The following is an 11,754-nucleotide window of genomic DNA, read 5'->3' as shown; positions in this document are numbered from 1 at the left end:
ACAAAGTACAAAATACACTTATTGATTATACTCTATTTTCTCATACTTTGTGTTCCTTCTGTTTCGGGCAGCTTCTCTGGGATCTCAACTCTACTTGACACTGTCTGTATGCAGGTGACAATCATGTCATTTTCCCTGCACAGAGACTTTTGAAGAATTCTTTGTGCTCGAATTGTTCACGTATTGGACATAGGCTTAAATGACTTGATATCTTGGAGATTCAACATTAATCAGGGTTTCACGATTTAAACCACGAAGAGACGTGTCAGATGGGGATTTCGATAGATGGTGAGACAAAAAGGATGTCCAGTGGGGATTGTTTTGTTTAGATGCCGGAAGAAAACAGTCAACGAAAAACATTGTAATCAGTCATGGAAATATCATGCAGTGTATCTTCTGAACCGTAACATAGTACACACTATGTCAGGATGCTGCACCTTCACACTTTAAACATTGTGACAAACATATTCTCTGTGGTTTCATGCAAAATATTTTCTGCTGAGAAAAACAGCAAGCATTTCACACCTGATAAAATGGTGTCCTTTCACACATCTGTGTACAAACACAGCTGCCTGCACAATCGCTGCTCAATCGGCAGATCATACGTTAGTTACAGGTTCATGTCAACAACAATGCTTCAGTTCTGCCAATATTTTAAATCTGTGGAAGACACACAAGTGTACTTCCAATGTTTGCTTCCAACGGATGCTTTTCCAGTCCACGAGGATGGAAGTCATCCCATGAGAATACAACCCGTAACTTTGAATTGTCTTTTGTTTGATATGAACAAGTATCTGAGATAAGAAGTGGGTTGAGGAGGAGGGGAAGTCGTATGTTCTTCTGATTCATGCAAACTAGCAGCATCTGCAGAGGGCAGATAAGCCTCTCTGGTTTATATATATACAGTATATATATATATATATATATATATATATATATCGCATTAGCTTAGCCTTACTGTGCACATATCCTTCTTTTAGCATCTTGCCTTTCATTGTTGGGAACCAAGGATTTCCCCTCACTGGTCTACATATCAAACTCATCATTCATACCTTTTTCTTACGGCTTCTAGATTGAAATGGAAACAATCACTCAGTCCGAAACAAGCCAGATCCTTATTATTGCTGTTTTCATGACAGTTGGACTGATGTTGACCTGTTCGGGGGTTTCCCCTGCCTTCATGCCGTAAAATACAGCATCGCCTTCTAACCATCCAAGCTTATGGGAAATTGTAAATAAATATTACTAGTTTCAAGATAGATGACTTTTCCATGTGTGGGGTGCATGCAAGTGTACCGAGTGTGCACACAAAGTTTCAGACAGCAGTTGTTCCTTGTATGTTTAATGGCAAAATAACAGAGGACAAAATTAAATATTTACAGCACTTAGTAACATGTAACCACAATCTTCTGTACAAAGAAATATACATGCAAAAGTAAAAATAAGTCATAATAAGACATTCATAATGACATTGCTGCAGTCTTGTTGTATTTGTATTTAAAATATGACATAGTTATGAGGTTTACATCCTGGGTGTGGGCAAACTGCACGGCCCTCTCTGTACATCTTTACATCATGTATAGGTTGGGTTTCCCAAAGACATTTTATTACTTACATCATAATCTCCCATGAATAGGCTTTGAGAGAATTTGATAAACTAATTAACAGCATGATTTTGGGAAACCTAGATCCACACTAATAAATAACAATGACACAAAATGATAGACTTAGACTGTACAGAAAAACTTCTTTAACATCATATCAGACAGTAACTCTTACAACCTTCAAATAAAATAACAAACAATGCACGTTTTAGTTTCACCCACCTCTCTAGGTCGACTCCCTCAACTGGCACTTAAAAAAAGAAAGAGTTTTTAATGACTTCATAACCTAAAGACATTAACATCATTCAAATGAAAAAAGAACTGGAAGAGACGTCTTTAATGTCAGATACCTGTGAATGTTGAATGATATTTATCAAATGGATACATTTGAACTATTGGTGGAAGCTCCGAAAGGGTTTAATGCATCCTCCAATCATTTTAAGTCCGTGGTGAGTCGGCCACAAGGAGACTTTTTGAGATGCTTAAAAATGTAGCGACAAACACCAGAACCTACACAAGCCAAACAAAGTCACACAGCAAACCACCTTGTGCACAGCTTGAAAAAAGACAAGTGAAATTTTAATTCTTTTCTTCAGAAACCACCAAACAATTTCCTATTACAATAAGAATAAATAAAGCCAGACTGAACCAATGTCAACACTCGTATATCCTGTTTCATTGTGGCCTGTTATAACTTAACATGACAAATCATTAAAAAAACACACACACATTTTTAGCAAGAAAAGAAAGCATATTTAACTTTGGTATTGTTACAGAAAATAAAAAACATGACGATGACAAAATGAAAGCATAAGTGCCTATATTTTATAGATACATATTTCTATACATTATTTCCAAAAACCCGCCTCTTATCTGGGGGTTTCAAAGATATTAATACTGAACCTAATACATAAGAGTTAACACAATACAGACATCTATCGCAGTACCAGGTACGTACAAGCCTTTTTAAGAATACGGCTACAACACAAAGTCTTCATAAATAGTTGCATAAATGTTAAAGCTGCAACATTGCACATGGGAATTAATGCACAATACGAGTGCATTTCTAGTAGCGGTTTGTTCATAGTGAAGATCCAGCTGGCTCGCAGGGAGTGACTTACTTATTACTGCATGTTCTCAGTAATACTCAGCAAATGATATAACTTTTGTCCATTTGAGACAAATGAGAATGAAAGGCAGGAACACGTTATTTACAAATAAGGCGGATGCAGGTGAAAATCTGAGAAGATTTGCTCAATAGTTTAAATGCTGAATTGAAGTTAATTTAGTTTCTCTTAGTGTCACAAACTGAAATGATTTTACCTTTCAAACTGAACCGGGGCATGAAGATAAGCAAACTATTGCACTGAATGTAACTACAATGTGTTTCTGGAAATCATGGTTTTGGTCTTCATATTGTTCTAGAATAAGTGGACCCTGCTGATGGGTGCCACTTTGTACACACACACATCTCATTTCTCTTGTATTCTTTCAACTCACTAACTCCCCTTTGTTTCCCAAAAGGTATGAATAAAGACAGTTCTCTGTAGTCCTCGCTGTACATGGTTTCATTTACAAAAAGTAATCTCTCGTTAGAAAAGAAACATTTCCTTGTGTTCAACCAAAAGCAGCCTGATTTACTCTTATTATACAGTATTCTATTTTCTTCTCTGTTCAACTCTGTCGCAAGACCTGCTCAAGCTTGCAGAGGAAGCTCGTTGAGAAAGCTTGGTTGTCTCTCCCTGCTAAGTCAAGGTTTGAAATCTCAAACAGATTCCAACAGTTCATTTGTTGTGCGGGCATAATGACAATATGCCGAGGTCAAAGAGGGGAGCTGGGGAGAGTCAAAGGGTTTATCAGCAGAGATCGAACAGTCAGCAGCAGCAGGACTTTTGTGGCTTAGTGAGGGAAACGGTGATCATCGTGGAAATGTTGCTGGAGGTCCTCTCAGTAACACAGCTCAACCAAACAAACATGTTACCCATCCTCTTCATTCTGCTGGACAGGCATGCATATACCTTCTATACCCCACCAATGTCTGCAGCACACGTTGTTACCGTCTGCCTCGAGACCCGTTTGTCAGATGTGGTTAAGTAGATGGCTCTGAAGGAAGGCCTTAATTGTGCAGATGGGCCGAACATCGTTCTGGTGTTTCCGTCTCTCGATGAAGGAAATGAGCCTGGAGGTGTCCAGATGTGAGATGTGATGACTCAGAGGTGTCTGCGTGTGGTTTAAGGTGGCGTGGCCAGTGTCTCCGTGTATCGCACCTCGAGGCTGGAGCCAAGGCTCCTGCAGGCAGGATGCTGCAGAGGGCCGTCGCTCTGGCTCGCCCTGGAGCAGCAAGCAGACAAAGTCTCTGGCAGATGTGCTCACGCCTTGGAAGTAGTCCTCAGGGAAGCTGAAGTCGAGGCGACAGATGTTCAGACACGTCTCCTCCAAACTCTCATCCAGGAAGGGGGATGCGCCACTCAGTATAACGTAGGTCACCACCCCTAGAAACCATCCAGCCAATACACCAGTTAATCAATCAATACATAGGTTCGTCAGTCGATGAGAAACAGGACATCATAGGATGTGCGTATCAAGTCAAACTACTCATGCTTAGTTACAAACCTAAGCTCCAGAGGTCAGACATCAGCGAGGCAGGCTGATCCAGAATCAGCTCAGGAGCAGAGAACTCTGGGCTCCCCAAGAGAGGATGGATGTAGAAGGAGGGCGGGTTCAGCTGAGTGGCATCACCAAAGTCTGTGAGCTTGATCACCGGCTGGGAAGACGCATGTTCCACCACAATGTTCTCTGGCTGCGGAGGCAGGGTTACGTATATTACTCATATATTACACAACATTGTTCTTTACAAACTGAATTAAACAAACAGATGTAATTATTGATTATCAATCTTTAGCTCTGTATTTACTTTGAGATCAAGGTGTGCTATCCTCCAGCTGTGCAGGTAGTGGAGAGCTTCAAGAATATCTCTGAGGTAGAGAGCCACCTTCTCCTCCGTCAGGTTGCCCCAGCTCACGACGTAGTCCAGGAAACGTCCCTGCTCTGCCCTGAAAACAGAAACACGTGATGCATTCGGCCATTTGGATCTTCTTTCAAACAACGGGGAGTCACAGCAACGACATGGAAACACCACAGCTGCACTTACATCTCTTGTACAAGTACGTAGCTGTTGGCCGTCTCATACGTGTCCAGCAGCTTGACCAGGTTGGGATGGTCCAGAGCCTGAAGGAGTCGCACCTCCTGCAGCACCTGCTCCCGAAGCAGCAGCTTCTTGTTAATGTGCTTTGCTGCGACTGTCCGTTTACTCCCTCTCTGGTCACACCGCTTGGTCACTGAAAACCGGCCCCTGGGTAGCAGAAATTAGGGTTCAGACGAATATGTCAATACCTGTTTAATACAAGGTTACATTGACCTTATTCTGTATCTCAGATAGATTAGGTCTATATAATGTACTTGCCTGGACTGGATGTATTTACAAGGATATGAGCATTCGTGCTCTGAGGCATATCCCATATTTCATTATATTCTGGACATGCTCAGGATATTTTATATCCCCAATCAAAAACGGGTTACTCATGTGCGTGTAAACACACTCCATACATTTTATGGGTTCATTCTTACCTTCCTAGCTCTGTGATCTCTGTGTAGTGGGACTCAAAGCTGCTTTTCCACAGGACTTCACTTCCATCATCAGGGGCTCCTGAGAACACATTCGGGGCTGGATCAAGTCTACTAAGCAGGAGCATGGCTTTCAATGTAACTCGAACTTTTTAATTGTGTTTGTTTGACATACATTAAAGTTCAATGTGTAGTGTTCAAAAACAACCTGAGGAGGTGTAAGTAGAACATTATAGCCACTAATTAAGCCTGACAGAAACAATTTGCTTGCAATTTACTGGCAAATAGTTAAAGGGTTTCCAACGTGAACAGACTCTCACCTGAGACTCTGAGGCTGGCGGAAGAGGTGACAGAGCCTGCTACATTTGTGGCAACACAGGTATACACACCACTGTCAGACTCGACAGACACTCCCAGGATACAAAGAGTTGCCTCTCCTGTCTCACTGGAGGGGGAGAGAGAGAGAGAGAGAGAGAGAGAGAGAGAGAGACATCACACTTGATGCACCATGCCAGCTTGAGATTTTCTCCATTTAAGGATCCTTTCAAAAAATGCACAGAAGCATTTTATCTTTCATATCAAGGCTTCACATGCCATGAACCTAATGCTGCATTTGAGTCACTTCAAACAATGTCCAGAACATACGCCGTCACCTGTGAGTGATGCTGTATTGTCCGTTGTTGCTCAGAGTGTTGTTGTCAGGCCCCCGCCAGGTGACAGTGGCTCGGGGTCGAGCACACACTTTGCATCTCATGGTAACACTGTCGCCCCCCTCGCACTCTACATCGCTGACTGGGAGGAGGAACTCTGGGGGAGCTGCAGAGAAAGATGAGAGGACATAGATGATAAGGGAAAGGTGAGACTGCACCTCAGATCTCAAACCACAGTTGATTACATATTGAGCTTCAAAGTGACAGCACATGACAGGAAAAAGTAGGTGGGGCAGTTGAAAAGGTCCACAGTGTCCAATTTAAACCACATATAGATCTGTAAGGTTCACGGGATCATTTTATTCTTCATGTTTCCTTTATCACACACATAATCTCACACACACACACACACACACAAACACACACACACCTTTGACAAAACTGTGTACTGTGTACATACCATCATGGATGAAGTTGGGATTGAGGAGCTGTCATGAAAATTGGCACAGTTAGATTTTGAGCACATACTGAAAGAGGAAGTTTTCATGAATCAATTAATTTGGTTTGGAAAAAAACGTCACACTTTCTACCTTGACTGAGACTTTGTTGGCCAGGCCATCCTGAGACTTGCGGTAGCCGTTCTCCAGCTTTTTGCCCTCTTTGTCTCTTTTCTCAGACTTTCTGCGGATACGGAGCGCTGTATGCCATGAAAATGATTTTCTAAAGCAGACCCGACCAGAGGGAAGAAAATCTCAGTTTCTATTCAGTTTCTTTGTATAATCATGATGTATTCCAACACTGAAACAAAAGCACAAATGACTTGTATTCTTACTTGATGGTTCCTTCAGGGAGTTCGGGTGTGATGGAGGATGAGGTATGTCCTAATACATAGCCAGGGATCCAGCCCTCAGCGGCAGGGCACTGCTCATTGGACGCCCGGTACACCAGGAACATGTTTTGCTGGTTACTGGCTAACATCTGGACCACCTCACCCTGCACCACACTGATCTCATCCTCCTTCACTGCCACGTAGTCCTGGGTCACCAACATGGTGGACACACTGCTGCTGCTACTGCTTTCACTCTGTCGGAGAAGAACAGTGTCAAGCTTTTGACTTAACACACTGTTTAAACTAAGCACAGTGAGCTAGTAGAACACGAACACACACACACACACACACACACACATTAAAATACACACATGATCATTCATGTGTACACCCCACAAAGGGAAGTACACATGTGTATCAGTATCTTCACACCACGGTAACACACACATAAACGCCCCTGCTATTATGCTAGATGCATGCAGGAAGAATTGCAAAATGCATTGTTTTAATCTTGCAGAGATATTTTGTATGCAATATTTTACATCTACACAGTGATGACTGAGAAATGATTTTAGACATAAGTGATGATCTGAAAAGATGTGAAGCAGAAGTTATGATCCTCAGGTCAGATGCTGAAATACGGAACATTGTGGTCCCGAGTACAGAGAGAAGTTGAAGTAAAAAGAACTATTTCGAAGAAGAAACATAAAAGACACTCCATCAGCTTGAAGAGAGGAAGAGAAGTGAAGCAAACAGCAGCTGGTGTCGTCTCAAGGCTAACCATTACAAGAAAAAACGAGAAAGAAGGTAATATGTTTAAAGAGCTTCTCATCCGTGTCAAAGACTAGAGGTCAATGATAATTGCATGACAATAATCCCGTGGAGGCATGAAGGAAAAATTATGATTTTTAAATAAACGGGCAATTAGCTGCAGTAAAGAAGCGAAGACATACTGGAGGCAGATACAACATTTGCTCTCTATAAGTCAGATCCACACTGTTAGTACTTTCTGGGAGCGACAGAAGATTCTCTCTCACACACCGTCGGTGAAGTTAGTGCACTCAGATAGCCGTTAATCTCCAGTGTAGTATTTGTTGCACGTACAAGCCATTCTGAGACACAGCGGGCGGCCGGGTGACTGACGGACAGCCAGTCAGTGAGGGCGGGGTTAGTGACTAGTGAATAGCTCTAGGCCTTACTAAAGCCTGCGCCTCAGCTTGGCATCTTACCCCGTTACTCTGGGTTGAGTGTATGGACTGCTCGCTGGTGGAGGAGCAGGTGCTCATGCGGTCTATGTCCTTACTGTGGGAGGAGTTGCGGTGATGAGAGAGCGTCCCATGGCTTCCTCTGCCCAAAGAGTCCCCTCCACCACCAACGTCACTGGGGTAGGAGAAGGATCCAGGCCGGCTGGCGGGAGAGGCAGGCATAGTAGGGACTATAGCCCAGAAGGAGTTGCCTTTATGAGCCGGGCTGGAGGGGACACATACCTCCTTTCCTCCACCTCCAGGGGACTGAGGTGAAATGAGAGGAGAAACTGTCCCAACTCGGGGGCTTTTTAGGGGCAAATTCAGAGGAGCCACGGCCATCTGTGGTATACTAGCTGTTTGATGTTTCTGGGTTTCTTCATAGCACACCAGACCCAGTTGGACACTGCCCTCCATGTTGTCTGATGGCTTGTTACTGTTATTATTACTTCCATGAGGGCTATCCAGCATCCTCATCTTAGGGACCTCTGAGGCCAACGCCTCTCCATTTGTGGTGGTGTCTGAGTACAGGTTAGAGGGGAGGGACTGAGGGTGGCAGTGAGACCACATACCTGCTGATTGGTCGGGCCCCTCAGGGCCCGGGGAATGGTGGTGATGGACGGGCTGGGGGAGGCGTGAGGATGGCTGGGGGATGCGGGAGGGTCGGGAGCGAGGACCGCACAGGGAAGATGAGCTGCCCCCTGATCCTCCAGAGCCACCGCCGCCACCTCCCCCTCCCATGTTGGTGGTACTGTTGGAGCTGCTGCCTCCAGGCAGACCTCCGGTACTACTGCTGCTACTGCTGGGTGGACCCCCCGGCCCGCCACCACCCACGTGGTTCTTTTGGTACTCTATGGGGGATGTTAGAGCTGTGGGAAAGGATAGTTGGCAAGATTTCACTCATATCACGAAAGCACATTTGAGTAAAAACTCATAATTAAAACAGAAAACCGTAGGATATTTAGTTTGAAGAAGTTTAAACAGTTCTAGTACAATCCAAATATACAACATAAGGACCAAGGCCAGCACGTGTTTGGTGGAAGTGTGTACTTGTGTGTGCAGAATAATATACACATCATTCTCTTACCATTGAGGAAATTTCGCTGGTTCTCCAGTATTTGGCTGACCTGGTGGACCCAGACTTGACTGACTCCAGGGCTCATTGAATGGAGGGTGTACCTCTCCAGGTTTCCACTCGAGGATCTGGAGGTGAGCGTGAACTTGCAGGGGTCGTCTGTATTTTCCTCTAAACCCAACCAGCTCACCTGTAGAGTGAAGAGGAAGGAAGAGTGATGCAATGTTCTGATGGCGAACAATTTGGTAAATATGGGAACATGCAATACATGTATGGTGTTATTTTGCCAATGGTGGGAGGCTCTAACTGCAGTTTTGGGTGATTTTATTAAGCTGCACTTACCTTGATGTTGTTCTTGAAGAGGTAGCCAGGGGAAGAGAAGCCTTTCTTTTTGTCTATGGGCTCGCTGAAGATGACGATCTGCTCAAAAAGGAAGACTCTCCTCTCTTTCATCCTGGACAGAAGTCCTCCATCTTGGTCTGACACCATGAAGGTGTCTTGGAGGAGCAATCTGCCCTGAGCCACAATTTTACCCTGAAGAAAGAGTGAGATCAGAGAGAAAGCAAATAAGAAGACAGGGACAGTGGAGGACTTGAGGCTCTTTTACGTTTTTCTTAAATCTGTAGTCGGCAAGAGAAAAAGAAAAAAAAACGAAGACAAAAGAATATCTGCAGTTACCTACCTACAGTTCAACACACGCAAATCTGTCTTTTTGACATAGAATACTGCAGAAATGAGGACACACTGACACCTAGTGGCAGTTGACAGAACTTAATGTTCGCAGGAAATAAACTATTTACATCTATACCTTATTCATTCAGTCCAGTTGTCTAAGTACATACACAGACTGACACAGACATGCACAAACAAGTGAGAGGAGGAAGAGCCATCTTACATCAAAGCCTTGAAGGCGCCCAACATTCATCATGTCATTGCAGCGTTTGGGGACCACACACATCACCTCGACGGCTTTCTACAGTAGAACATGAGAGTAAAACCAACGCATTAACAATAGGATTTGTGCGTCATCACATTAAGAAAGTTTGACCTGAAACCTGAGCGTCACGTTACCTCCAGTTCTGTCGTATCCACTCCAGCCTTCTTAGAAAGTTTGTGAAGATCCTGTGAAATAGGTAAAAGGTATAGAAACAAGTTAATCAATAGTGTATGCTAAATATTAATAGTACTTTCCTTAGCCTGAATGCAGCCTGACAAGTAAGAACACTCTGGTGGATTTACCTTCAGTAGTAACTGGTATTTCATTATACGTTGGACGGGTTTGATGAGCAGATCAGTGATCTGCAATCTGTGGCCCAATCGCTGCTTAAGGTCCTGGTGAAAGATGCCAACATTATTTCTATAATAAAATACGGATCACCTGGACGATAAGATACACTACCGTTCAAAAGTTTGGGGTCACCCAGACAATTTTGTGTCTTCCATGAAAACTCACACTTTTATTTATCAAATGAATTGAACATTTCATAGAACATATAGTCAAGACATTGACAAGGTTAGAAATAATGATTAATATTTGAAGTATTAATTTTGTTCTACAAACTTCAAGCTCAAAGGAAGGCCAGTTGTATAGCTTATATCACCAGCATAACTGTTTTCAGCTGTGCTAGCATAATTGCACGGGTTTTCTAATCAGATATTAGTCTTCTAAGGTGATTAGCAAACACAATGTACCATTAGAACACTGGAGTGATCGTTGCTGTAAATATGGAGATATTTCATTAGAAACCAGACACTTCCACCGTGAATATTAATTTACCACATTAACAATGTATAGAGTGTATTTTTGATTAATTTAATGTTATCTTTATTGAAAAAACAGTGATTTTCTTTGAAAAATAAAGACATTTCTAAGTGACCCCAAACTTTTGAACGGTAGTGTATAGAGAACATTCCGTAGGTTCGGGTAAGTGTAAAATCAATCTTACTTCAAAGTAAGTGTCAATGTACTCTGACACAATGTGCTCAGATTTTGGTTTATTCTGGCAGTACACAATGTACATGTGTAGCCTCCGCTCCTGCAAACGTAAACAAAACAGAGCAAAGGTATCTTTAGAAGTGAGAAAGAAATGTGACAGCTTAGAAAATAATGTTTCCTTACTCTCTCTTTTAAATGAAATACAATCTACTTGATAATCCACCCTTCAACAGAACAATGTAATGCTAAACAATAGCGACACGGTTTCTAACCTGTTTGACAAATAAAGGAGCCAGCCTGTCAGGGTCCTCCAAACACTTCTCAAGCTCTCCTAGGAAAAGACTGTGGACCAATCAAGAGAGAGACTCATGAGCGAACCTGCCAAGGAGCATGGCACTGCCTGTATTCTTTGTTATTGTTTCTGTCTTCACACTGGAGCAGATACAATGACTTTTGACACATTTGTAGTGGTATGTGTAGGGCATGTTAACTGGGGAAGACTGCCAGCATACTCTTTGTGCCAGTCATAGATCTGATGGATGTTTCCAAAGACAATCTTGTCTTTTCCTCTCATGTCATCTGGAACTCCTTCCTCTTTCATACTGCTCATGTAGCCCTGAGGGGAGGGAAATCGACTCGATTGTAAAACACAAAGACCCAAAAAGCCATCTCTAAGAACTGATGTTAAGATGCTTTAATATCAGGTTTTACCTCCACCACTGATCCAAGATCTCTCACATAGTCTCTCTCAGTCTCCACCAGCTCCAGAAGCACATAACTGAGGGACACAAA

General features: G+C 42.9%; 1 protein-coding gene across 4 annotated transcripts in view; it reads right to left on the bottom strand.

Moving 5' to 3' along the window:
- Positions 1-1,325: 1,325 nt before the first annotated feature.
- triob (trio Rho guanine nucleotide exchange factor b) overlaps positions 1,326-11,754 on the bottom strand; it is a 104,619-nt gene continuing 94,190 nt past the window's right edge. For 2 of the 4 annotated variants that reach the window (XM_056443779.1, XM_056443780.1), the window contains exons 42-61: positions 11,674-11,740; positions 11,475-11,578; positions 11,235-11,304; positions 10,973-11,062; positions 10,266-10,358; positions 10,098-10,148; positions 9,922-9,999; positions 9,369-9,560; positions 9,039-9,216; positions 7,937-8,820; positions 6,711-6,961; positions 6,469-6,598; positions 6,339-6,366; positions 5,882-6,044; positions 5,549-5,673; positions 5,232-5,310; positions 4,756-4,956; positions 4,519-4,657; positions 4,218-4,404; positions 1,326-4,096 (exon numbers count right to left, since the gene is read on the bottom strand). In XM_056443779.1, the coding sequence (XP_056299754.1) occupies positions 3,684-4,096; positions 4,218-4,404; positions 4,519-4,657; positions 4,756-4,956; positions 5,232-5,310; positions 5,549-5,673; positions 5,882-6,044; positions 6,339-6,366; positions 6,469-6,598; positions 6,711-6,961; positions 7,937-8,820; positions 9,039-9,216; positions 9,369-9,560; positions 9,922-9,999; positions 10,098-10,148; positions 10,266-10,358; positions 10,973-11,062; positions 11,235-11,304; positions 11,475-11,578; positions 11,674-11,740 (3,523 nt within the window). In that variant the 3' untranslated portion in view covers positions 1,326-3,683. Of the gene's footprint in view, positions 4,097-4,217; positions 4,405-4,518; positions 4,658-4,755; positions 4,957-5,231; positions 5,311-5,548; positions 5,674-5,881; positions 6,045-6,338; positions 6,367-6,468; positions 6,599-6,710; positions 6,962-7,936; positions 8,821-9,038; positions 9,217-9,368; positions 9,561-9,921; positions 10,000-10,097; positions 10,149-10,265; positions 10,359-10,972; positions 11,063-11,234; positions 11,305-11,474; positions 11,579-11,673; positions 11,741-11,754 lie in introns of those variants that run through there. The other 2 variants (XM_056443782.1, XM_056443781.1) reach the window with 2 other exon arrangements.

This window comes from Pseudoliparis swirei, chromosome 22 (genome assembly GCF_029220125.1).
Source record: "Pseudoliparis swirei isolate HS2019 ecotype Mariana Trench chromosome 22, NWPU_hadal_v1, whole genome shotgun sequence".
In the NCBI taxonomy this organism is placed as follows: domain Eukaryota; kingdom Metazoa; phylum Chordata; class Actinopteri; order Perciformes; family Liparidae; genus Pseudoliparis; species Pseudoliparis swirei.
This window is presented reverse-complemented; position numbering and strand designations above follow the sequence as displayed.